The 25,244-nt window shown below is 40.9% G+C and overlaps 1 protein-coding gene across 8 annotated transcripts in view; it reads right to left on the reverse strand.

Annotated features, from left to right (window-relative positions):
* Nucleotides 1–25,244, reverse strand: part of DPF3 (double PHD fingers 3) — a 171,727-nt gene that overhangs the window by 60,185 nt on the left and 86,298 nt on the right. For 5 of the 8 annotated variants that reach the window (XR_009728923.1, XR_009728922.1, XM_061376386.1 and 2 more), the window contains exons 4-7: nucleotides 12,029–12,156; nucleotides 8,064–8,159; nucleotides 7,002–7,040; nucleotides 3,325–3,403 (exon numbers count right to left, since the gene is read on the reverse strand). Coding sequence is in view for 5 of the 8 variants with exons in the window: in XM_061376386.1 (XP_061232370.1) it covers nucleotides 3,325–3,403; nucleotides 7,002–7,040; nucleotides 8,064–8,159; nucleotides 12,029–12,156 (342 nt within the window). In the remaining 3 variants the exon portion in view is untranslated. Of the gene's footprint in view, nucleotides 1–2,965; nucleotides 3,008–3,324; nucleotides 3,404–7,001; nucleotides 7,041–8,063; nucleotides 8,160–12,028; nucleotides 12,157–25,244 lie in introns of all 8 variants that reach the window. The other 3 variants (XR_009728924.1, XM_061376387.1, XM_061376391.1) reach the window with 2 other exon arrangements.

Raw genomic sequence — 25,244 nt, forward strand, 5'->3', positions numbered from 1 at the left:
CATGGAGTGATTGAGTGCACCCTCAGCAAGTTTGCCGATGTCACCAAGCTGTGTGGTTTGGTTGATACGCTGGAGGGAAGGAATGCCATCCAGAGGGAGCTTGACACGCTTGTGAGGTGGGCAGATACCAACCTTATGAAGCTTAACCATGACAGGTGCAAGATCCTACACCTGGATTGGAGCAATCCCAGGCACAGCTACAGGTTGGGCAGAGAAGAGATTCAGAGCAGCCCTGTGGAGAAGTACTTGGGGTTGTTAGTCGATGAGAAATGTAACATGAGCCGGCTTCAGTGTGCACTCGCAGCCCAGAAAGCCAACCGTATCCTGGGCTGCATCAAAAGAAGCATGACCAGCAGGTTGAAAGAGGTGATCCTGCTCCTCTACTCTGCTCTCGTGATACCTCAGTTGGAGTATTGTGTGCAGTTCTGGTGTCCTCAACATAAAAAGGACATGGAGCTGTTGAAACAAGTCCAGAGAAGGGCCATGAGGATGATCAGGGGACTGAAGTACCTCCTGTATGAAGACAGGCTGAAAAAGTTGGGGCTGTTCAGCTTGGAGAAGAGAAGGCTGCGTAGAGACCTCATATCAGCCTTCCAGTATCTGAAGGGGGCTTTATAAGGGTGCTGGGGAGGGACTCTTCATTAGGAACTGTAGTGATAGGACAAGGGGTAACGGGTTAAAACTTAAACAGGGGAAGTTTAGATTGGGTATAAGGAAGACGTTCTTTACTGTGAGGGAGGTGAGGCATTGGAATGGGTTGCCCAAGGTAGTTGTAAATGCTCCATCCCTGGCATGGGGGATTCAAGACCAGGCTGGACAGAACCTTGGGTGGCATGGTTTAGTGGGAGGTGTCCCTGCCCATGGCAGGGGGGTTGGAACTTGATGATCTTAAGGTCCTTTCCAACCCTAACTATTCTATGATTCGAAGAAAATTAATTTGGTTTAGATATGCTTATACTTTCTTCTTTGTGGTCATATTCCAAACTCAAATACCAGAACACTTGCAGAAAAAGCAATAATGTACAGAAAAGGTAAAGTGTTTACCATTATTATTTATACCAATAATGTGATTGTGGGAATCATGTTTTCCCAAATGGGAAACAGCTTCACTGGTTTTGACTTGCATGTTTCCATGTAAAACAAATCTATCTGCCCAAAACATATGCATGTGGAGTCCTGCAAACCAATTTCAAACCTACAACAACTAGATTGAGGTTTATTTATAAAAAATATTTAGCAAATATTTCAGAGAAAAAACTGATTCAATTAATCCACCCAAGCAGGAAAGAGGCCTCAATTTAAGCCAATTATTCACAATGAATTTCATGTAATATTTCTACAGAAGTTTAACAAGGGTAGGATATTATTTCAGGACAATGGAATATCAATTGGGACAGTTCTTTCCTTCTGCTCCACAGTCAGGTAAAAGAGTTTTGCTGCCACATAACCCCTTCCTCAGCTAACTACAATGGAAAAAGAGTCATCACTGTGTAAATTTTGGATTCCAAGATTCCTTATGACTCGCCTCTAACTATAAGTTTCCTAAAAATGAAAGGTATCAGCCAAATGAAATAGGAAAGTTTATATTTCCAAAACCAAAGAGGAAATTTATGCTCCAAAATGTAAATCAAGGCAAAATTCCATCAGTACAACAATGTGCTAAAGCCTTGACTTGAGTCCATATTTCTGCTGCCTACTTTGATATCTTGTATGTTTTATCTACTCTGTGCAAATCACTACTATGCATGTTGTGATTTCTCTGAAAAATACAAAAGGAAAGCAGTATCAGACAATTTGTGACATTATGTTAAAAATGACTAGCACTGACAAGTGTTCTTGGATTTAGAAGGATGTTCCAGAAAAGGGTTAAAGACAGTTATGCATATACCAATAGAAGACAGATGTGGATTTCAGCAAGATACATACTGGGCTCCCAGAGAAGTTTTAGAAGTCACATTTCTATTCTTCTAACACACAAGGACAGCTATTTAACCACAGTAGAAATCTCCTGACTCTTCATATAGTAAAGAGCTCTTCCTCCTTGATCATGTGTTCAGACAGTCCCATTCATGTGCAAGTCTTTCCATTTCTGCTCATTGCCCTTAGAATATTCACCTTGCTGAAGCAAAATACTCAACATGTCCATGACTGTACTGTTCAGAGTCACCTGGTCTCACCATAAAAGAATATTTGATCACATGGAATGTAGTTCTTATATATATTATATATAAAAATATATAACATATATTCTTATGTTTTTAAAAGTATCCCATAGATGGACATCTGAACAGTTGGTCTTTTAAGGTCAGTAACATTGCAAGATAGGTAAATAGTGGAGAAAGGGGGTTTGTAATCATCCTTAAAGCCACCAAACATTTTTGGATCACAGAAGTGAAGACCTCCCACTATTCTTCCTATTAACTTTTGTTAGGTTGTTGGTTTATAGGATAAAAAGCAGCCAGTAGCACAAATTACCATTGCATGTACACAACAGTAAGCCTTAAGATGGAAGACCTCAAAAGCATGTGGGTAAAATAACTGCCCTTCACAGAAATGACATAGTGAAGCAAAAAAGAGTATCAAAAGAAGAAGGAGAGCACCAAGGACTAGGCCATAAAAAAATATATTGTGTATCAAATATTGTACTCTTCCCTCATAGTAGGACTCTGGTATCCTTCTTCAGTTTGAGCTTTGGGCTCTGGTATAATTTCTCAGTAGGATAAAGCCTTACTTCACCTGCAGTCCCACTGCAACATGTCAAACAGCATGGCCATATTCAAAGGGAATGTTTCAAAACAAAGCATTCTGGTTGTGTTTGTTTCTTAGGAGGGCTCAACTTCTGATGATGCCACAAGAGTACTTTCTGAGTGATGGATGAGAATAAGACCTTCAAAATTCAGCCCAGTGAGATTTGAAGGAAAGAGAATCACCAAATATATGAAGAGATACAACAAGGGTGAAGTACCTTTGTCGGAGATTTTTGAGTTATGCTTTTGTTTGTAACTATCTGAAACAGAGAAAGAAATAGAGGGTGAATCTTACATGGGGGAAGGAAGACAAAAGGCAGAGAAGCCAGAAAAAGAGAAGAGAAAGAAAACATAAGGGATGATTTATTGCAGGGCAAAGGGAACTGGAGTCTTGCCGAGGACTTAATTTTATTTCCTTCATGCAAAAACACCAAGAGCATGAAGCAGCAGCAGGTGGCAAACATGCAAGTCAGAGAGCAGCAGAATATTTTGCTGTAAGAGAAAAGACAAAGCCCTGAGTACACCAAGCTGGTAGGACCAAGCTGGAAGCAGAATCAGCTGTCTTGGTGCTACTTACTGTCACAAACATAGGGTTTGTCATGATCATCCTGGGAGGCAGCATCATTCCGTCTCCTGCCTCCTCCAGATCCCCGAGCCTGCAAGGACAAGAGGAATGTTAACATTATTCCATCGCCCCTCGGGTATCCTTGTGCCCCTCACCCTACTATGAAAAATGTGCAATATAAACTAAACAATTCCTCAGCTGCCATATAGGGCTGTCAAGGGTGGGCTTGACCCTTCACCTCCTAAGATATGCACTATGTTAGTGGACCTTGTAATGCAGTGGAGGTCCCCTTCACAGATAACCCAAATTGTTCATCCATAGCAATAGGTTATTGCCAGCACATATTCAGTCGAGTATCATCACACATTCATTTCTGAAGATGTTCAAATACCTTGCTTAACTGAATATGAATAAATAGATGAACAGGTGTTAGAGGACAAATGCAGCTATTCAATCAGCCAGAAAATAGGCCCCAAATAGAACAGAGGTAAAATTATTTCCTTTAATATTTTCAAATGGGAGGTTGTTTGTTTTGTTCTGTTTTCTAGCTGAAAAGCAGTGTTTTGAAATGGCCTTCTGTGACAAAGATACCATGGCTAATTCTAAAATGGAGCTTTGGTCAGTTAGTGGAGAAGATCAGGAAACATAGCTACCTGCAATAACAGAGAATGGGAATTACCCAGAAAGTCTCGCTGTTCTGTGTTCCTACAACATACCAAGTTGGCTGCCCTGGAAATGGAAAAGCTCTTGTTTCTCCCCAGCACAGACTGCTCTGTCCTGAGTTCCAGTGGTAAGAGTGGAATTCCAGCATCAAAGCTATTTGGTCTTGACACTTCTCAGCTGAGATGCCAACAAGGGGACAGCTCATATCTGTCCAGAAGCAGAGGCTGTGAGGTGTAACTGGGAACTGAGCCAAGGTTTTCAATTCTTTCCTGTTCACTAATGTACAGTGTGTAGATGACAATAATTTTAGACTTGATCTTTATTAGAGGAAGTGATCTGCAGGTGGATGGCTAGATAGTCCTTTATTAGTTGTGCCAACTACTCTATTCCTGTGTAAAAGCAACAAAATTGTTTCTGCTGCTCCTCTTATTAAACCATTCATGTTTCTCACACTAGACAAGGCTGCCTGACTCAAGTCCTTCAAGCTTTTGTATGTAAAAATAAGAAATGGACAGAGCTTTGTCAAGTAGATGTAGAAAATCTGAAATTATTAGTACCCCAGACACAAAGGGGTCATAGGACCTCTGCCCCTCTTCTGTGGAGTTAGGACTGAACTAGCACTATTCAAGCTGCATTCCATGGGACATCTAAAGAGAAGGAACAAGGAACAGTTTTACGTTGGCCTGTCAAAATCTGTCAAAACAGGGATATGCAAAACCTTCACGCATTATTTCCCTGGGATTGCTCAGGTCTAACTCTTAACACAGTCCTGAAGGACATGGATTTGCAGCTGTCTGGATGGGGTAAATACTATTAGGTATGACAAGTATAGCTCTGCCTTCTGCAAAGACTTGTGCAGATCAGCACACATGTGCAGAGTGAGATTTGTAAGGGTGGACTGAAGAGCAGTTTCACCCTGGCAAAGGGTCCAGCAACAATTGTTTGGTGGAAGCTACTTTACTGGCCATATCACATAAAAACATCTTACTAGCCTGCAATATCTTCATTCTGACTGCCAGCTCTGTAAACTCCCTCTGCGCTATGAAATCAATCCCAGGCTACTTCCTTTCTTCCCTCACTACTGCAAAATGTGCTGCAATCTGAATTTTAGTCCATGGCAGCTCCCATACAACCCTCAGCTCATCAGAGAGTCCTCAAAGAGACAAGTGATTGGCCCTACATTAATATTTCTGCTGGTACCTGGATTAGGACCTAATTTCTCTATCCTCCCAGCTGCATTGGCTTTTCATGGCTGTGAAAAAAAACCTGTAAACTCTTTTCCTTTCACTAGTCAGTAGGTCTGACTTTTTGCACACTGAGAATGAGTCTGTTGAGTAAGAAGGTACTATTTTTATATAGGCACCTTTCAGAAGAGGATGGTAATTTCAGGTCTGTTGCTCAGAGTTTCACTAGTCTTACAGCCAGCTGTTTCCCTTCAAACTGTTTTCTACAGAAACGCAAAGGTACAGCGTTCATGTCGTGACCAAATGTCAGGTATACTTTTTCATACACTGAACACACAGGGTGAGATTTTTCAAGTCAATAACTTTCAATGGAAGTTGAGCTCCTAGAAGTGTCTAGTTCCTTTGAAATTGTCCCACGGGATATCCAGCTGACGAGCAAACAATCTGTACAGGTGCAGCTTCATTCCTCTCTTATCTCCTAGCAAACTGTCCTTCCCAGATCCTATCACATTCTCCCTGTCCACCAAAGATATTCCACAACTCCTTCAGACAATCCGTCTCTTTGACCTCCAGTGTCCTTCCTAATGCTCCCACAATTTCCGGGCCAGCCTTGAGGGGTTAGTAAACTGAACAGCTGCCCCAGAGGCACTAAACTGAGTGCCTCATGCTTACTGTTGGCACTCAGGTCTGTTGAATTCAGTCATTCACAACCACTTTCATTCTCCTGAAGGGATGCAGCAGAGTCTATAAGACTTGATGTGTGAGGCCTGGAAACCAAGGCATAGCAGCCTTCAAGCAGCACTGAAGCAGCCAGAGAGAGTAGCCAGAAGGACAGATGGAGAGTCCAGGATTAAAAAAAACCATGCTGTAGGGAAAGGAAGGGGCATGTGCAATTTGGAAAGTCCAGAGCAGTAATTCTGTCACTTTAATCCTGCATCAAGACTGTCAGCCCTTCTCACTTCTTCTCTGAGTCCCCAAAGGCCACACTCTGGTGGATCTAGTTTCCTATGCATGTCCTTCCTCTCTTCTGTCCTCTAAAAATACCCTAACTGATTCCTTCCCAGAAAAAAAAGTGCTGCCCAGGTTTCATGTCCTCTAATTACAAATCCTTAGCCTCAATTCCCTACACTGGATCAGGCTCACATTAGAAAAGGGCTGCTTGAACAGTAACAAAACACTCATGACCAGACACAATTCAGGCTTAACAGTTTTCAACAGCAAGAGAATCTGGCCCAAATTTTTAAATCCTAATTTATACCACATTTTGCTTTGGTTATTGATGCCATCAAATAAAACCAAAAATTGCTCAAAGTATTTGGCAGTCTTCAGACTTCTCTTTTTTTGCACTGAATGAAGCCAGGGCACTAGCAGAGCAGGGGTTAGTTACCAGAAAAAAGCAAGAGATCCTGCTGCTCCTGTACTTAATAGGGGGCCAGTTCTAGGGCAGAAAATATGACATAAATCTATGCTTTAAAAATGAATGGGACATGTACTGCAACTCCTTTCCCTGCAGTAGCAGAAAAAAAGTAGTAAGAGTTATTCTGGAACAGTTTCCTGATCAGGGGAGTAAAACTTTACACATAACAGTAACTTCAGGACTTTATGTAGGCCTAGGATATATGAATATAGGAAATCCCCTTCTCCTGAGCAGTGTTTCTCTTTTAGCTCTTCACTCCTTTTCAATCACCCTGACCAGCATGTGTAATTTATGTGACAGCAACTTATTAGAAAAGAGTTATTAGCCTGGAATATTAGTTGGTTGCTACAGTCAAGCCTATGTGCATGTATCGACTCTAACTCCTGGTTTTGGTTATTGGTTCATACAAATTTTCTGAAACTTACATTTTTCTGGAAAATTTTTTTCCAGGTGGGGGTCTTTGGCTAAGAAAGAAAGAAAGAAAGAAACTGGTTCAGGTGATTTTGAGAATAAGGAAGGTGAAATAATACTTATCCAATTATTAAAGTGCTTTGATCTTACATTAAAGGATTTAAGCTCCAAAATAGAGGAGCAGAAAACTGAAACACAATAACAGAAGAAACTAAAAGAGACGGTCTGATGCATAAGTACATTGCAAGTATTCAATGTAGTTTCATGTCTCTCTCTTATTCAAAAGCTATTATATCCTGCTCATTTGGCCTAAAATGTGGCCCTTCTTGCTTGACTCCTACAAACACGTCAAAAAGTACTTCTAGAGCTCCTGTGCCCCAGCAGCATCCACTGGAGCCAAAGAGAGATGAAAATGCTCAAAACTTGTGAGAGTTGTGCTCACACTTATTTAGATGCCTAGCTTGCAGGGCCACAATTGGAAATGTTGATTCCAAGTTTTAAAATGTTGGCCTTATTACTTAACTGGTGCCCTGCTGAAATTGTGAAAAGACATCTTAGGTAAGAGAAGGGACACAGACTCCCCTAAGGATAAAATACTGCCCATTTTAAGCAAATGGAAGATTTGCCAGGGTCTCAAGAGGGCCACTGTCAGCCACAAAGTGCTACCTTGGGGAAAGCTGCAAAATGTATTAACACAGTTCAAGTTACTTTTATGAATAGTGAATATTTTTTGGTCTGTCATGACTGAATTTGTTGCTTTCCTGTAATTAGTAAATGTTGTTTTAAAATAAGATCATTGTAACAGCAGGATGTCATCATAAGTATTAGACTTTACGTTACAATTGTAAACACAAGACTATAATAAATTTATCCCAACTTTTTACTCTCCAAATAGTCACAAAAATAAACTGAAAAAAGTATTTCAAATCTTTGACCATATGAGTGAAAATTACCTATAGTGTTATTACTATCATGTATCCATGGGTATACACTTTGCATATACAATATACATGACATATACATGAGAAAGCAGATGTTTGCTTCCTTCCTTTCCTTCCAGTAAATTCTCCACCTACCCGTCCTCTAGGCCTGTTCTTTCGTTTTGGAATATCTTCTTCCAAATCCTCTTCCTCATTCACTTCATCTGCATTTTCATCATTTTCTAAAACCCTCTGTGGTTGAACAATAAACAAGAATGGTTAGAAGAAGATGACACAATCAACCAACTTCTGCTCTTTACCACAGAGACTACAGGTTATTAAATTACAGTTGATTAATGGTTTAATGCCAAATCAGATCCCAGAACCCCTACTTCATTCCACTAAAGCAAAATTTGCTTTCCCTTCCACCCTCGGTTCTCCAAGGAGTTCTTATTTTAAAAATACCACTGATATCAGTCAACTATAAAAAAAGTTCCTAAGAAATAAAAGTGGCACCACTGAGCACCGACATCCCAAGACAACACAAGTGTTAGTATGCACAACTGCAGGCCATGTTTGGGATATTGCTTGCATGATGTTTTTTGTTTTGGTTTCTTGCACCTTTACTTGTTTTGCTTTCCTCTAATATTGACAATGCACTTGAAGATGACAGAAATCAGTGGTTCTCCTCACAGTTTTCTTTGTTTAGCAAAAATAGAGAGAATTCCTCCATGTATTCCAGCATGTTAAGTGCATCTAGAAAGTAACATCTTTTGGAGTTTACACCACGCATACAACTCTGTAAACTGTAAGTAGGGATCTTGCTGCATGAGAATGCTGAGGAAGTACAGATATCACTGAGGTTAATAGGAAAAATAGCAATAGTTCCTTCAATCAGTTAATAGGAGCAATAATTTATAATCTCACGTAACTGTGAGATTCCCAGGCCAGGGAATTTAAATCCTTTAATATTGATCTTTTGGAAGGTAACCTCTATAGAATCAAACACAGGCTGGCCACCCTGGAAACATGCACAAGTCGGACATTGCACAGACAAAGGTAAGATAAATCATCACTACAATGATGTGGAAAGAATTCCCCCTGAAGTCCCCTCGACCCTCGGCATGTCTGCTAGAAATGCAGAAATGGTCTCCAGTCTCTCCTGCCATTCATGGGGTGGTGCCATTTCACAAGGGGCTAATCTGGAATAACTACCTTATGTTTGCCATGCCACCATACATTTAAATTACAATATGAAACCACGATACAGATTCAAATCAGTGACATTAAACTGATGGGAAGGTTTTTCAGTCTTTCTGTATTTTTTTCTTCCCTGTAATTTCTATTTAACAGCTAACTGAGAGCCAGCAGACGCAGAACAGGAGCAAATCACAGCTGTTTCTCTCCTTCCTTCATACCTCAAGCACCAAATTCTGAATTTGTGGGAAAGAATACATCAAAAATTTCACTTTTAAAACAGCCTGGATTTGGAAGAACTACACAAGTTTATTTTTATTTTATCAGCTAAATATTTAAGACTAATATTGGACAGTGTCCCTTTTAAAAAGTACAAAGAACTTTCAGAATGTGGTAGAGAATCAAATCTTCATCTGGTTCTTTTTCCTTCTATTTTTTAACCTCAGGAGTCTATTAAGGAGGTGAGACCATCATGAAATGTAATTTCACATAACACTAGAGTACTCAATACTAGAGGGTGTAAAAGTTAAGCAAGTTCCAGTTCTGCTTATGTAAAATGTTTCCTCAAAATTCATGCAGTTGCATATTAATTGACTTGATCTTAGGAAACTGAAACACTTGGAAAATGTTACATACTAGTGGCATGTAAGAAAATAAGCAAACTTACTGATATGAGTTTATATTTTCACATTGCTTCGTATTTGAATGTATCTTCAAAAAACAGAGAAGGCTGCAACCATATCATATATGGGAAAGGAGCTAGTTTATGGCAATAGTACTACATAAGAGCAGTTAAGAGAAATGATACAAACAACTTCCTTTAAAATTGCAGCACCAATTTAGAAAAAAGATAATAAGCAACCAAGTGGGAATTTGGTGACACTGCCAGGGTAATGACTTTAGTCCTTGATAGAAGGGGCATAGCCTTTCTGATGCATGATCAAAAGGCTATTCTAAGCCTTCTCTGACACACATTCAATACCAATTTATTGTAGGGCAAAATCCTCAACCCTGTTAAATACCAGCTGTACAGCAGATCCCAATGACTGCATCTATTTAGCAGGGGGAACTCTTACCCTTTCTAGTAAAGTAACTTTTCTTTTATATTCTGTCTTTCAAAGAGTTTCCCAGCCTGATGTATTTCAGTGCAGCTAAGCACCAAGTCTTGTCTTCCTGTCAGATACTCTGAGTTAGGGAGGGTGTTAAAGTGGCTGGGACTGAGGTGGGAATTACAATTATGACCATCCCACCTGCTCACTCTGCCCTGCACTGAGGCTGGGCCCTTTCAACTTACAACATAGAGGAGCATGCAAAGGAACAAAAGAGAGATTTGCATTCTCTTATTTGCCATAGGGATAAAAAGCACCGATCAAGATTTTGATCTGGTACAGCCTAGCTGCCAGGTGCTGAAGTACACACTGAAAGCTGGCTACTACTAAAGGCTTCAGCAATCATTGTTGTATAGACTGAATCCAGATAAGCTGTGTTTGCTTAAGAAACAACAGCAAGACATGCCTTTTCCAGTGAAACTAGCATCCAGGTGACAGGTCACAGCTACAGCAGTTCAGCTGAAAAATTTCTGTATATTTTTGCACCCCCTCCCTGCTCTGCAATGCCCAGATTTGTGTCATTTCCATTATCTCTGAAGTCTCTCTCCTTGAACAGCTGATGAGGATAATTTGGGAGCTCAGATTGCACAGCAACATCCAAAAGCACTTGTTGATCTCCTAAGGATGCAGCACCACAACTTCTTGTGACTTTGGAAGCAGGTATAAACAAAGTTTTAGGGTTCTCAGCTTAATAGACTCAGATACACTACTAAAGAAGGAAGAACAGATAGGGCCTTATGACAAGCTTTTCCCCACTTCAAGAACATGGGATGCTTCATCTTTGATGGGGCTCCTTTATCTGTGTAACTGGGAATAGCAGACCTAATTTTTCTGCCCTAACGTGTGAAATTTCTAGCAGACAAATAGAACTGAACTCCAAGTAATACAGATTTGATGCCCACACTCTTCTGTTTCATTTGGCATGAGACTGCCCACTCAGAGTTTTACTAGCTGTACATATAGATGCAACATGTTGCATCTCAGCCAAAGTTACCAAATTTGACATGCTGCCTACGGCTCCCACTAAAAATCACTAATACACTCACAGCACAATGGTGTTTTAGCATCACCAAAGATGTGCTGCTGTAAGAGAGGCCCCCTTTCCTAACAATTTAAGATGCTTTTATAAAGTGATATGCTTTTCTATAAGAACCCTTCATACTAGCTGAATTCGTTCCACGGAAGACCCACAAATGTGTTTCTACTTTTAATTGTTAAATTAAATGTATTTCAGGATTAAATAGAATTCTGAAAACTTTCAAACCATAATACATGTGAAGTAATATTTATCATACCTGCATCACTAATAATAATTGAGATAATTAAGATTAGAATATTTTTAATTATTTTACTTATATACTTCTTTTGTATACTTTGTAAAGGCTTCTCAGTATAAAAAAAGTCAGGCAAGGTAATGACACATTTTTGTCTATAGTCAGCAGCTGTGAGTCCAAATTCAAATCCATGTCCAAATTCACTTTAACTATGAGGCACTAAAATTCAATTTATGGTTGGGACCCATCTCTGCTTGCCAGTTTTATGTATAATCTCTCATAGTGCTGCAAAACAAATTCTAACACAGGATCTGGGCAGAACACAGCCAAGCGACCAAGATTCTTGTGACAGGAGAAGTGTGTGAGATCCCGAGTTCATTTTGAGCATCACAGTGTAGCAAAAAGGTTTGATAACATTTTGACAGTCAAATGACACAACTATCAACAGATGCACTGTTCTGCCACAGGACAAAAATCTGCTAGGCTTAGAGACAAATTGTGACATCCAGCCCTGCTGTCAGGGCATGGGGATCTCCTTTACCTGGATTTCTTGTATAGTATCTTCCTCCTTAGTGTCTGTTTTTTTCTCTATTCCCTCTCCACGCAGCAAGGCTTCCAGAGTTGTACTTTCTGAGGTGAACCCATCCTTTTTCAGAGGCAGATCAACTTCTGAAAAAGAAAACACACCAACTGTATGTGTCTCCCCAGACAGCGAACAAGCAGGACAGAGATGACAAGCTGCAGAATGACAGATCTTCAAGTTTGTTTCTTTCTCGAAGGAGAGTTCTTCAAGATCTTCTTCTAACCACTAAGGATCTCCATATAGGATTCATTTCTATCTTACTGAAAACCTGGTATCTTTTAAATCACTGTGTTTGCTTACAGGAAAAAAAGGCTGTCTGTATTGTATGAAGAGGAAATAAAATTGCTTCTCATATGTAAAGTCCCTATGCTTCAAATAAAGAATAAAACCAGCACTTTCTAAGATACTGAAATAACAAATATGAAAATCTGATCTCCTGAAGCAGAAAAGTAGTTTAATGTAATTTAGCATCTGGCATAGTTTATACAGCACAGCTTCAAGCAGCATTCTCCTACACCAGAGCATATTCCACATGTTGGGAAGCAGAAAACTAAAGTGTGGGGCCAGTGCTGAGAACTTAAACTGAAAAAACAAAGGGATGTGTCTTGAATTTTTATGTAATATTGACTAGACAAAATCTTCAGTTTCATTTAAATGGGTCTATACCAATAAAGAAACCAGTCAGCACAGCTATGAGTACAGAATATAGCCCGTAAAACAGGACAACCCCCAGTCACTGCAGTAAGAGTCAAAAGCTGGCATGGAACTCCAAAAACAGTGCAGGTTTATGAGGAAGCTTGATACAACTTGCCACACAAGTGGAGGAAAAAAAGCCCTATTCCCATTCCAAATGCTGCTACTAGATTATGAGGTGGTGCAGACAGGAAAATACAGCATGTTAATTTTAGCAAGATGTTAAAATACACCTAGGGAAGAATTGTTTTCCTCATAGATCCTTGCCTCTACTCCACTCGTGCAGTGGTTCAAGCACTCCCTCCCTTCTGAAATTAATTCTTTCATCTAGGCCAATATATTTATAAAGTAGTAATGTACAGGACTGATGCTCACAAATCAGCACCTGGTGTCCTTATTTCAGAGCTCAGTTCACTTCTCATCTTTTAGGATCGTGTTGCGTTCCTGAAGCTCCCCGCGTTTCTATCACCCACCATGAGCTGTAAACACTGCAGGGCAGAAATTCATGTGTTTATGAAGCCCCAAATCACTCCTGCAATCCAAATAATGAATGAACACTTCCACTTGGGACAGTAAAGTATAATTTGTTTCCGGAGGCCAATTGTGTCCCAGGAATATGTTTATTGTATATATGAAAAACTCTAAGCCAACAAATGATTCAGGGTCCCTAATCAGTGCTTCCATAACTTGCTTGCTTCTGAAGTGAGAGAGCATTGCTCAGCCAACAACCACAGAAAATCCAGCAAGAATTCCAGAAAAAGCTATTCTATTCATGGAGGGAAAAGCTGAGTACAAACCATGCAGAAAACCAAGACCACTGGGATTTTCAAAGGAAACTCCCAGGACAACCCACACAATGGGATGGGGTCAACTGTGAATTGAACCCCTTTCTCATCACAAGGAGGTCTATTCAATCAGGCTTCTGTTTTCAGCATTAAACTCTGCCTACCCACCCTATTATGCCACCTTCCCCAACTTCTTCCTTACTTGAGCTATAAAAATGACAGAAAAATCAACAGTCATACAGATTGAATTTCCCTGTATGAACTCCTTGCTCTGGATGTTAAATCCAGACATTTCAATAGAAAGAGGGGATTTTAGAATTGATTTACATGCAAATCCCAACACTTGAATCTAAAGTCATTGAGGAACCTCTGTAATCATCTCTGGCTGTGGGCTTGGCTTGGTTTCGAAGTCCTATGCTTAGGTGCAAAAGGGCATTTGCTCTGTATTTAGAACCCTGTGGGACTGCAAAAGCCAAGGGGTCATCCTACATTCAGCAAGAGAAGCTTTAAGCAAGCTCAAGGGCATCGGAAACAAACATGTCTGCACTGTGATGCGCTATGTCTGCCTCTGGATGCCAATACACTCAGCAAATGAATGCATTAGGAAAGGGAATTAGTAAGGAAGGAGTGAGGGAAAAGTAGAACATATATGAAAGTAAAACTACCCCCTGTTTGTTCCAGAGATACTGAACATTAAGTCAGAGGAAAAGGTAGGCTTTAAGGTCAAAACCAGCAGCTGTCTTTAATAGGCATGTTTGTTTTGTGTGGCGCTACTAATTCCCACCAGCAACACTCCAGGAGGCTTTTCATCCAGTGCTCTTACAGCATTTTTTAATTATTAAATTTAACATCCCACTGGCAAGGCAGTGTGAGGTAATACTTCTGTTCCCATCTCACTGATGGGCAGATTGAGTCACCAAAATCTTAACCTAGTGAGCAGGAAATCTGGTGAAAAGAAACTCGGGACAGCTGTCTCCCAGCTGCCCAACAAGCTGAGTCCTATTCAACTCCATTTTCTTCTCCTCTAGTAGCTTCTAGGAGTCCATTTTCATGCCCAAGGAGCTCTGAAAGTGGTAAATGGCAGACTTTATCTTATCTGGAATGTGAAGTTTACAGTATAAAAATCTTCACAGGCCCAAAGACAACCTCTTAGTAATGAATTCAATCTTTGTAAAGAATTCGATCCTTCCCCGAAGGTGGCTAGTCTGTAAAGGATACAGTAATGAAGAAGGAAATTATGTTTCCAAACCACTTTTTGAATCCTCAGAGATAAAAATCTTCAAAAAATCTAAAAGATAGTTCAGTTAACCTAGAGAAATAGTTAAACACTACTAGGGGTCATTAAATCCATTTTACTAAATCCCTAATTTCCTCCTTTCTTTTTAACTCTCCATGATTTCTCATAAAAGCTAGAAAAGTGTATTTGTCTCTTATTCTTGTGCCCTGAAGAAAACTGATAAGCCAACTCAACACCTGAAATGTAGTTTTCACGTGGAAGAACATGCTTCCCCCAGGCTTTAGGAACTGCTGTTTGGAAGCAATGTGGGGTCCATTCCACCCACTGTCCTGCTTATGAAAGTACCAGCCAGTGTCAGAAGCTTCAAACAAGGCCAGAGAGGGACTATTATACGCTTGAGAAACCATGACCCCACACTTGCCTCTGTTTGCTTTAATATTTGTTGTGCTACATTATGCAGTCACATTGGATGCTGCAAAAGAAGGTATGAGTGTCTGTCAGGGGAGAAATGCAAAGAAAATCATGTACCCCAATTCTGATCTCTAACAGGTCAATCCTGAAGGACTAATGCAGCAGCATTTCCTGTTATCCTAAACCTAGTTTTTCTGGAAATACACAGAATAGCCCAGCCCTTTTTGAATTTTGATATATTAAATATTTTCCTACCTAAGTACATTCAACAGTTAATTAAACTATGGTTTGAAAAGAGGGGTGTTTCACCTTATTTATTTCCTGCCCCCTTGTTCTTGCTATGAGTTCTGTAAAATAGAAGTTCCTGACCAAACTTTTTTGTCATTTCTTTTTATTCCACTCCTTTCAAGGATAAACAGCCACAATCATTTCTATTACTCTGCTGTGGGAAGTTTTCCATATGGCTTGGTCCTGTTACAGTTCTCTGAACTTCCTCTTATTCCTCAATAATCTTCCCAACATGGACCTATACTGCACACAATATTTTCAGATGAAACCACATCTTGTATTTAAATAAATGCACTACAGTATTTGTTATATTGGTCCTCAGGCAGTGTCCAAGCTGCATACTAAGCAGAATTAGAAACCTTGTAATAGGGAGATGACTTCCCATAAGTCATACATTCAAGCACACAGATCAGTTAAAATGTCCATTACACCACCCATTCACCAAGCACATTCAGACCTCCTAAGGAGGCCTGCAGACTGCTGTGGCCATGACGGCTCTACATTGTTTTGTACTATGTGCAAACCTTTATAGTTTACAAGATACTCCATCTCTCTGGCTTGATCATTACTATATTACACAGCACGGGACCAAACACCAAACCTTCAAGCACTGGCTGTTAGCTGTTTTCTATAATGAAAGTTCTTAGTTTCATTTTGTTCTTTGCTTCATATTCTATTCTAAAAGTTTTTATCCAATGGTTTGTTTCTCTTTGGATGTCTATAACGTACCAAAGGTGTTCAGAAAGTCAAAGTTAATTGTTAACCCTGTTATTGATTAGTCCTTTACAGATCATACAAAGAATTTTAAGAAAGTAGTGATGTGTTTTTCCTTGGTCAGAACCTCTTATATCATAATTTCTCAGGTGCTTTACTGCTTACACCTAATTACTGCTTCAATCAATTTCTCAAATGTTCATATAGAATTTATGGGTCTTTAAATCCTTGAGTCACATCCAAATCCTTTTTAAATATAGGTAATAACATTTCCTACCCACTAATTGTTTTAAATTCTTTCTATTGAACTCCTAGTTTGTATCACAAGCTCTTCTTCAGACATTGTAATTTCAGAGAGGATAATCTTTATTACAAGTAATAACACCTAGTAAAAGCACTATAACTCAAAGCCTACTCTTTGTATAAAAATTTTAAGAAGGTCTGTAGGTGAAATTCCTTTTGATTAGTATTGCAAATGTAGTAGCACCTGGTTGGTGTAGGAGATACAGGAAACAGTCAAAACCATACAGAATGGAAGTATCAAATCAACAAAAATAAAATGTAATTTAAGAATTCTTCCGGGTTTATAAATCACAGTATTATTGGTGTCACAGCTAAATATTGTGCGTATATTATAATTCAAACATATTCTGCATATAATTAAAATTTATGTTTCTTAACTTGGCAGAGTCCTTTTCATAGTGATTAAATTAACATGGTTATTTCTGCTTACCAGCTCAGAGCAGCAACCTCTCTATTTATCAAGGTCCTTAGAGCGCAGTGGTAGAATCTGAACAAGCACCCATGCCAGCATCATTCCTGTATCTGGTTTCTATTGAACTGCTGCCTCCAAAAGAAGCACATTTTCAAATCCTACAAAATCCCACTCCAAAAAGTGGCTTTTTCAAGTTTTGATTCACCAAAATAGCTGCAAAATCCTGTCCTTAAATATGCTACATTTGGTTTACAACGCATTGGGGGCTAAGCAACTTTTCAGTGTCTCTTTGAAACATAAATTAAAAACAACCATCTCTTTTTCTATACAGTGCAATGTATTTGTTTTACAATGGATCATTTCCATCTCCACAGTAGCAGCTGCCACCCAAGCCATCATCTCTGTGCACTCGTAAGCAGCTCCATTTCCAGTTCTAATTGGGAACAGAGATACTTATTGGGTGAGTTCCAGCATGATCTATCACGCCAGAGACAGCTACTATGCAAACCAAAGCAATCCGGCTTCCAAAACCCCTTTTAGACAAACACTGACTTTGCACATAGATTCTTGCATTTTTGTTTCTTGGTTCTGGTTTTTTGGAACATAAAAAGTGTCAGAGGAAACTATATATTACAAGTCCATGAACTGCTGTTTAAGATTGATAAATCCAAGGATATTAACTAAATAACCACTACCTCTTTAAAATCGTATAGGTGGTCTGAAAAAGCCACCTAATTCACAGCAAACAGAACCACTGCTGAGTGAATGCAGCCACTAAGCTCATTAAGAGGATGTGGCAGGATGTGTCTGAAAGTGCAGTGCAGTGGCTCAGCAAGCAATTAAATCCCATGACAGTTTAAAATGAGAATCTATCAGTGTCACAAGAGTGTGAAGCCTCAGCATCTCTGCTGTTCCCACCCCCAGCGTTTTATTTATGATAGTGTATTGGGAACATGGGAAGTCAAAAAGATTATAATGAAATATGCCATATAAAAACCAGATTAAGCCTGCTCTTCTTTGGGGAAATATGCAGAGAGAGAAGCTGTCTGTTAGCTGTCGAGTTTGCAAAAGATACCATCTTTTGGGATGGTGCTCTCTGCCAGCAGACAGAGTGCCCCAGGGGAAATGGTGGTGAAAAACCCAGACAAGCAGCATCCATCCATCCATCATACGCTCATCTCCACATCTCCAAGGCACAAATACAGCGTTAGAGTGCAAAGGGTGGGGGCAGGGGGAATGGAATCCCTTAAGAAAGAAAGACAAGACAATGCCTTACGTGAATAGCTGGATTTTGTAGCTTTGCTGTGTGTGTGCAACCAGACTCTCCTTCGCTTCTTTGCCCACTTGCCTGTTACATTCATGACCAATACAGTGATTGGTTAGCATCCTCAGAATTGATGCACTCACAGCAGCGACCAGAACAAGGTGTACTAAAGGCAGGGCTCTGTAAGCTTTTTTTCATAAGTATGCCTCTGCCAGCCCAGGGCAGCATGGATCTTCACTGCTCCTGCAGATCTGGATCTCCGAAACCTTACTTTCATTGCACCATCTCCTGCTATCCCAGGAGCAAATGCTCATGTTATTACTGTTATGTTTTAATCCTGATGTTCCTCAGTCCCTGTTAACCCAGCCTGCTCTCCCAACACTACTTCAATTCAGCACCCATCTGTAGCAAATTTGCCAGTGCCAGTTCTACACGTAACAATCCTCTCCAACCCTGGTCCATAGGACCTCTGGCCAGCCCAGCCCTGGGCCTCCCCTGAGATTAGACTGTTGATAACACAGACTCTCACAATGAGTCCATAAAGCCAAACAAATGCCCCTAGAGACTAGTAAACATCCAACTCACTTTATTTTTAATCCAAGCCAGACACAATAAAGCCATGGCTGTACTGGAGATTGTAAGGTTACACCAGTAACTCTTTGTTTTCCACTGCCAATTTCACCCTCAAACCTCATCTACATACAATAGTATTCTCAAGGTAAAGAGGGCCATGCCGAGAACAAGAATTCAGTCAAAGAGAATGATAAACTGGTTTTAGAAGCAAGACAAGAGAGTGAACAAAAGAGCATTTGCTTCCTCAGAAACAAACCATTTTATGTGGAAAGAATAGTTGAAAGGACGATCTGCCATTAAGTGAAAACTCTGCAGGATGGAGCCTTGCTGCCCTGTAAAGCTCAAAAATGAATCTCAGTAAACACTTGTTCCAAGTTTTAGGCACTACTGAGGTTTGCTCTAGGGAGCACTGGGAGACTGGAATATCCCCATTTCTCCATAACACCTCTTCCTGCAAAGCTGCTAGTCTCATAGTGAGGCTGGGGGGATCAGGGGGAGAAGGTGAAGAGATGGAAGAAGACAGAGGAAGCTATGACATGGAGGGATTGTACTCTTTCACTCTTCAGCCTGGATGTCAACTGCAGAAAAATCAGAATACAAGTTTCAGTTTTAAGACCAGGATCCAATGGAAAGCTGCTATCAGCCTGTAGATAAAATATGTCCCAGAGGCTACAACACAACAGGAGGGAGAAATAAGGCTGCAGAAAACAGCAGAGGCCCTCAAACATAAGGTTATACATTGTTTAGTTTAGCCCACCATCAAAATGTGGACTTTATAAGCAGCTGTATTTCTTTGGCAGACTAGAATGCCTCTATAAAATCTCTCAGTAAAAAAATACCAGCCCTCCTTTCAGTTGTCTCTTGGAAGTTCTTTAAAGATTTATTTCTCAGCATAGATATAAATCATTGTCACATATAATATACTGTACCTGCTTCTCAAAGACTGCCAAATTACAATATCAGGCTAAATGCTGGATTGGGTAACTGCCCTCAGGGCTCAAATCATAAAGAAATATCTCCATCAATAACATTATTCTAGCACTCGTTTGTGTTCTGGTCACTCTTGCATTAGCGTTCTAGATGGACTCACACTGTACCAGGACTTTTGCAGCATCAGGCAACACTGTAGGCAATATCAAGGGACAGAGGCTAGGTAACTGCTATGATTTAGAGAAAATTCCTGAATACAAACTCTATTCCTCTGGGGTTTGCCCTACCCTAATAGGGCTTCTGGCCTGTTTGGAGTAACAGAATAACTTGGCCTACCTATCTACAAGTGGCCACATAGATACACTCAGAGAGATAGATGGGCTGGCCTTTTGATCCACCAGAATAACCAGAATCTGTTTATTGTCCAGTAACCACACAGCTACCAGCAAACACCAGGCGCCCCCACACTGCACACTCTGCAAATGGTAACAGGGAGTGGGGACCTCCACTGCAATCAACTGTACTAATTCCATATGTGACAACACTGAATAAAACCACTCATGCTGTAGGTAAACTCATACATAAACCATGCATAAAACCAGCCATGCTGTAACCTTACTGCAAATTCTGTGAGATGTTGAATAGCTTCTCGTCTTCCTTATCGAGGACAGTGGAGGGGATACCTTTAGTAACAGATAAATCTCTGTAATGCAGTTATCTCTCAACTGCAGTGCACAAGCATCCCAATTAATTCAGTCTGGGCCTAGCAGAGCCGGCACTAAGCCAGAGCTGATAAACCTGCCAAAGCCAATCTGAGTCCTGCAGTGATTCCTGGGGAGCCTGCTCTGCGCCTCTTCATGCTCTGGACTGAGGGGGTTATTTGCGGAAACACTGCGCTCGGCTCTGGCTCACTCCACATATCCATGTGATGCAGCAGCTCCACTAATGAGGCCCTTCTAAAACCTGAAGTGCTGGGGAGCAGGCAGAGACACCCTGTCAGCTCTGAAGGCATCAGCAAGGATGCACCAGAGTTTATTAGCACCACCTAGCCAGATTACAGGTCTCCCAGTCCTGATCCTGCATCTTGCCTGCAGAGCTCTCACTTGCAGGAAGACAGTGCTCTGCAAGCCAGCCAGGCTTGGGAAGCAGGACAGCCACATTCATATGGTGCCCTGTCTGAAAAAGTCAGCCACGCCAAGAAGAGCTGGTTCAGCATCCCTGGCCCAGTAAATACCAAACCTACATAAACCACTGAAGAACAGAAAGACCACAGCAAAGTGGCAACGATTTTAGGATGGGATAGGGAACAATCAGACTAGATGCTGCTCTTGGCATCGCTGCTGCCTCCGCGTGTGATCTTGGGCCAAACTCTAACAAAGGTACCCTCTGCTTTTCCATCATCTGTCAAATGGAGATAGTCTTCATCCACCGTCTGGGGTTTGGTAGGGCTTGTTTAATATTCATAGGCATTCAAATAAAATGCCCCAAAAATGCAAGGTGTTCTTACAGGCTCTCACAAAGCCAGGTTTAAACACATTTTTCTAACAGCCAAGAACAACACTGAAAAACAAGACTATTTCCACAGATAACAGATTTCAGTGGCCAATTCACAAATTTCAAGGAATGAGGATAATATTTACTCATATGGCAAGATGCATCTGACAGATGAAGCTATATAATTGAAAAATGTTATTATAAGAAGGAAGACTTGTAATAGAAAAATGGCATGACATGCTAGTAGGTATCCTTTCAGAAATGGGAAAGAACAAAGCAAATCATCTACTGAGTTGCTCAGATCTCCTGCCACAAAAAGGCAAGAAACTCCAAGAGGCCTATAAAGTGTTTAGACAAAAAGGTGAACTCTAGAATTAATAACAGAATGGTAAACAGGAAGATTAATGGCACCAGAGAAAATGCAGATGGTGAAGCCCAGCCTGCAGGCTCAGCAAGACACTGAATAGGGAGGGGGGGGAAAGGCAAGGTGTAAACAAGGTGACCTTCAAAACCACGGGAATGCCTGCCAACAGGCCAGCCAGAGGGCATCCTGAGACACAGATGTGCCATCTGGGGTAGGCTGTCTCATGACAACATGAACGAGATTTGTCTTCTTCAGAATTTGCAGGGAGGCAATATCGGTTGCAGCAGGAAATATGACCATTCACGCAAAAGGGGCACAACTAAATGCACAGGCTGGAAAAGCATGCTGCCTATTTTGCAAGGAAAATATGAAAGAATTCCCTGAACATGCCCACTAAGGAAAATATGAAAGAATCCCCTGAACATCCCCACATTTCCTGAACATCCCCATCTTGTGCCCACTTGTAAAGCCTGCTCACGCGACGTGTGGGGGAAGAGAAAACAAATGCTTTCGTTGCGGGGTTATGCTTCAGGTTTATGGTAAAAAGAAGGGGGGAAAAAAACCAAACTCAGCACAAACTGCAAAGCAGCTCTTCTAACTGATGATGGTGTAAATTTTCCCTATCTTGGCATAAGTCTATTCACTCCAGATGGCACATTTGGATTGAAAGCAGGTGAAGACTCCTCAGACATCTCTATGTCCAATATCTGCCTTTACAGAGTTCCCTTGCTCCATCTCAGTGCTTAGTTGGATCTTGAATATCCCAAAAAGTGCCTAGGAGATCATAGAATAGTTAGGGTTGGAAAGGACCAGAAGTTCAGTTCTTTGCCTAGAGTAAAACGTGGGGGAGAGAAATCTCCTACAAAAGTCCTGCAGGGAAGCCTGGCTCTTTCAGACTTGATGCTTAGATCATTGAGGAAAATTAAGAAGCAACTGCAGTCATGCATTTTTTTAAATACATCAGTCAAGCACCACAGTGGGGCAGTGCTAAGGGGAGCAATGCTATCTTCAAATAACCCTTGTACAAAATAAACCAAACATGTTCTGCTATAATGCCCAGAAGCAAGAATTTTAGGGGAAAATAGAATAAGCAGCCACACTGCTGCTCATTATGAAAAACAGCAGACCCCAGCTATGGGAGTCCAGCACGTAGTAAACTTACATAGCTCTCTTCCTTCCAGCCTGGCTCAAAGTACATAAAGTCTGAGTATTTCAGGCAAAAGCTGGCCAATCTGAATTCAATGCTGGAATCAGTTAATTCCATGCTAAGTGTACGAGCAGACATATCCAAATAGTTTTTATTCTGATGGGCTGCATATCAACTGCAATGAAGATACTGACCACCCACTTTCACAGTGGGAATCACAGGTGCTGGATGAGTTCAAGCACCTTGTGCAAAGCCTGTGCAGCCCCAGCACTGCTGCATCAAGCAGGTTTGGCTCAAGTGAGCTTGTGATTGCTGACAGGAGCTGCTATCATGGCTCTGGACATCAGTACATATCTTTCTCCAGGAAACCCCATCATGTGGCTCTGTTGATGGTTTCCTGAATAGAAGAGGAATGAAGAGATGACGTACACACCTGAAAACACTAAAGCATTGAGGAAGGAATCAGGATGAACAAGAGGGAAAAACAGAAAGATGGAGGAAACCTACGATATTCCTTCTCCTTGCCTACTGCAACTAAACCATGCCAGGCTTGTTCTGAAAACTGCCACAGAAAAGTCTGAAAAATGAAAGCTCTGGACCTTGAATTATGCCTTTGCAGTATCTCTCCCCTTTCTCCTCTCTGCTATCAGAGGAAAGCTGTAAACTGATCTTGAAAATATACATTCTGGGCCCTTTCCACACCTTACAAAACACAGTGAAAATAGATGATAATGGGTAAGAGGGAGAGATAGCCATGCAAGGGGAAAACAAAGTGAAATAGAGAACAGTTGCTCTTCTCTCCTTTCCCCCTGCTCAGCTTTCATTTCCCTTTGTTCATCTAATGTTGAGCCAAACTAAGCCAAAGGAGCTGCCGTGCTGGGCTACAAGATTGATGGCTGCAGGCAGACTCCACAGAGAAGAGACGGATGACTGGTCATTTCCCGCGATGCACTGAGAAACATCCATCCTTGCAGCCATGCTGAGCCCATTTGTGCTCCTCTTGAAAAGAGAGATAAACACAGGCAGCCGGAGGCACCTGAGTGTCCTTCTCCCACAGAAGGACACAGTTACAGTCCTCTGGCTTCCTTGAGAAGGTCGCTCTGTCCATCCCTGAACATCTGGCTGTGGGATTTGCTAACTCTCTCCCTCCCCCAGCAATCATCCGTCTATTAGAGCACAGTGCAGGTTGGAAGAAAACGGTGAAGAGAATGGTGTGACAACCTCATCAATCTACAGCTATGCGCTTGGCTATTTAGTTTTCTTTACACTATTCCTTAATGCAGGGCAGGGGGGGAGCATTGCTACTGGTATGAAAGAGTGAATTGTGAAAATGGCAACGTGGATTGGAGTAAGTCCTTATGACTATTAAAATGTTGTGCATGTACTAAAGCAGTAGGGAACTAATTAAGATTCAGGATTGAAAGGCAAAACAAAAAAGTTGGATGCACTCTGGTTCCATCTGTACAACTTGCTGAGTTCAGATATACTTGGGGCATCATCTTTAGCAGATTGAGGTTATTTTTTTTTTTATTTTGACCATCCAGATAGTAACAAAAAGCTCCCTGGAAGAATATACTACAAATATTTTTATAGTGCAAATCCTGGTATAGCAGCTTCAGAGGCACAAAGCACTTAATCCTGACTCCTTTGTATTTAGCTAATAGTGTCTTTGTTTGCTGATACTGTCCTGGTGTATAGCATTGCTCACAAACACAACCTCTGTGTTTCCAGTTCTGCCGTACTGCTACCTCACATAGGCAATGAGCATTACATGGCAGATGTATCCATAGCATCACTTACAAATACAGCAGCACTCCAGAAATTCCTACAGCTATGAACCTCGCTTTGTCAGAGTAGCACGGATCTGTAACCATGTCATTGACAGACATTGCACCAAGGAAATCACAAGAAGATAGAAGTATTCACTATCTCTCAAAAAACCAAAGAAGTGAGTCACTTATTTGAAGTGTGTAAACGTAGCTTTAGCATTCTGTCTGAGCCAGCTTTATTCTCATCATGCAATGCTGTTTATTTTAGGCCAACAACAAAGGGATTTTCACTACAGCTCTGTAGGACATGCACAGGATATTAATCATGACCATATGTGTTCCTAAGACATCAACCCCATACTTCCCGAGGGTAATCACATGCATTCAGAAGTGCATCATTTCCATCAAGAGGAGTAAAGTTTTCTTCCTTTCTCCTACATCAAGAACCATAGCTTTAGCTGATGAAAATCATTGCTCCCTGTAGTTTTTAACAGAACTGTACCTACCTACAACAGCTAAGGTCCTGACCCTAAATTACCTTGTTTGTTTAGGAGGGACCATGTTCAAAGTGCATCCTAAGTGAGATCTCTGGTCTGAAAGACATTACACAGAAAAGCCATATCCATCTACACCATTCTTAATTCCTCTCCAAACATACATTGCATCAACCCTCCTTCCCCCATGGAGTTCCTTATAGGGAATGGATGCCATGACAAACACCAATGGTGTCAGAGTCCTGAAGCGTAAAATACCTGTAATAAACTATTGGGCAATCAAATAGAAAATGTAG

Source organism: Neopsephotus bourkii, unplaced genomic scaffold, assembly GCF_033783945.1.
Source record: "Neopsephotus bourkii isolate Nb327-2 ecotype Australia unplaced genomic scaffold, CSIRO-AGI_Nbou_v1 NB_1707, whole genome shotgun sequence".
In the NCBI taxonomy this organism is placed as follows: Eukaryota; Metazoa; Chordata; class Aves; order Psittaciformes; family Psittacidae; genus Neopsephotus; species Neopsephotus bourkii.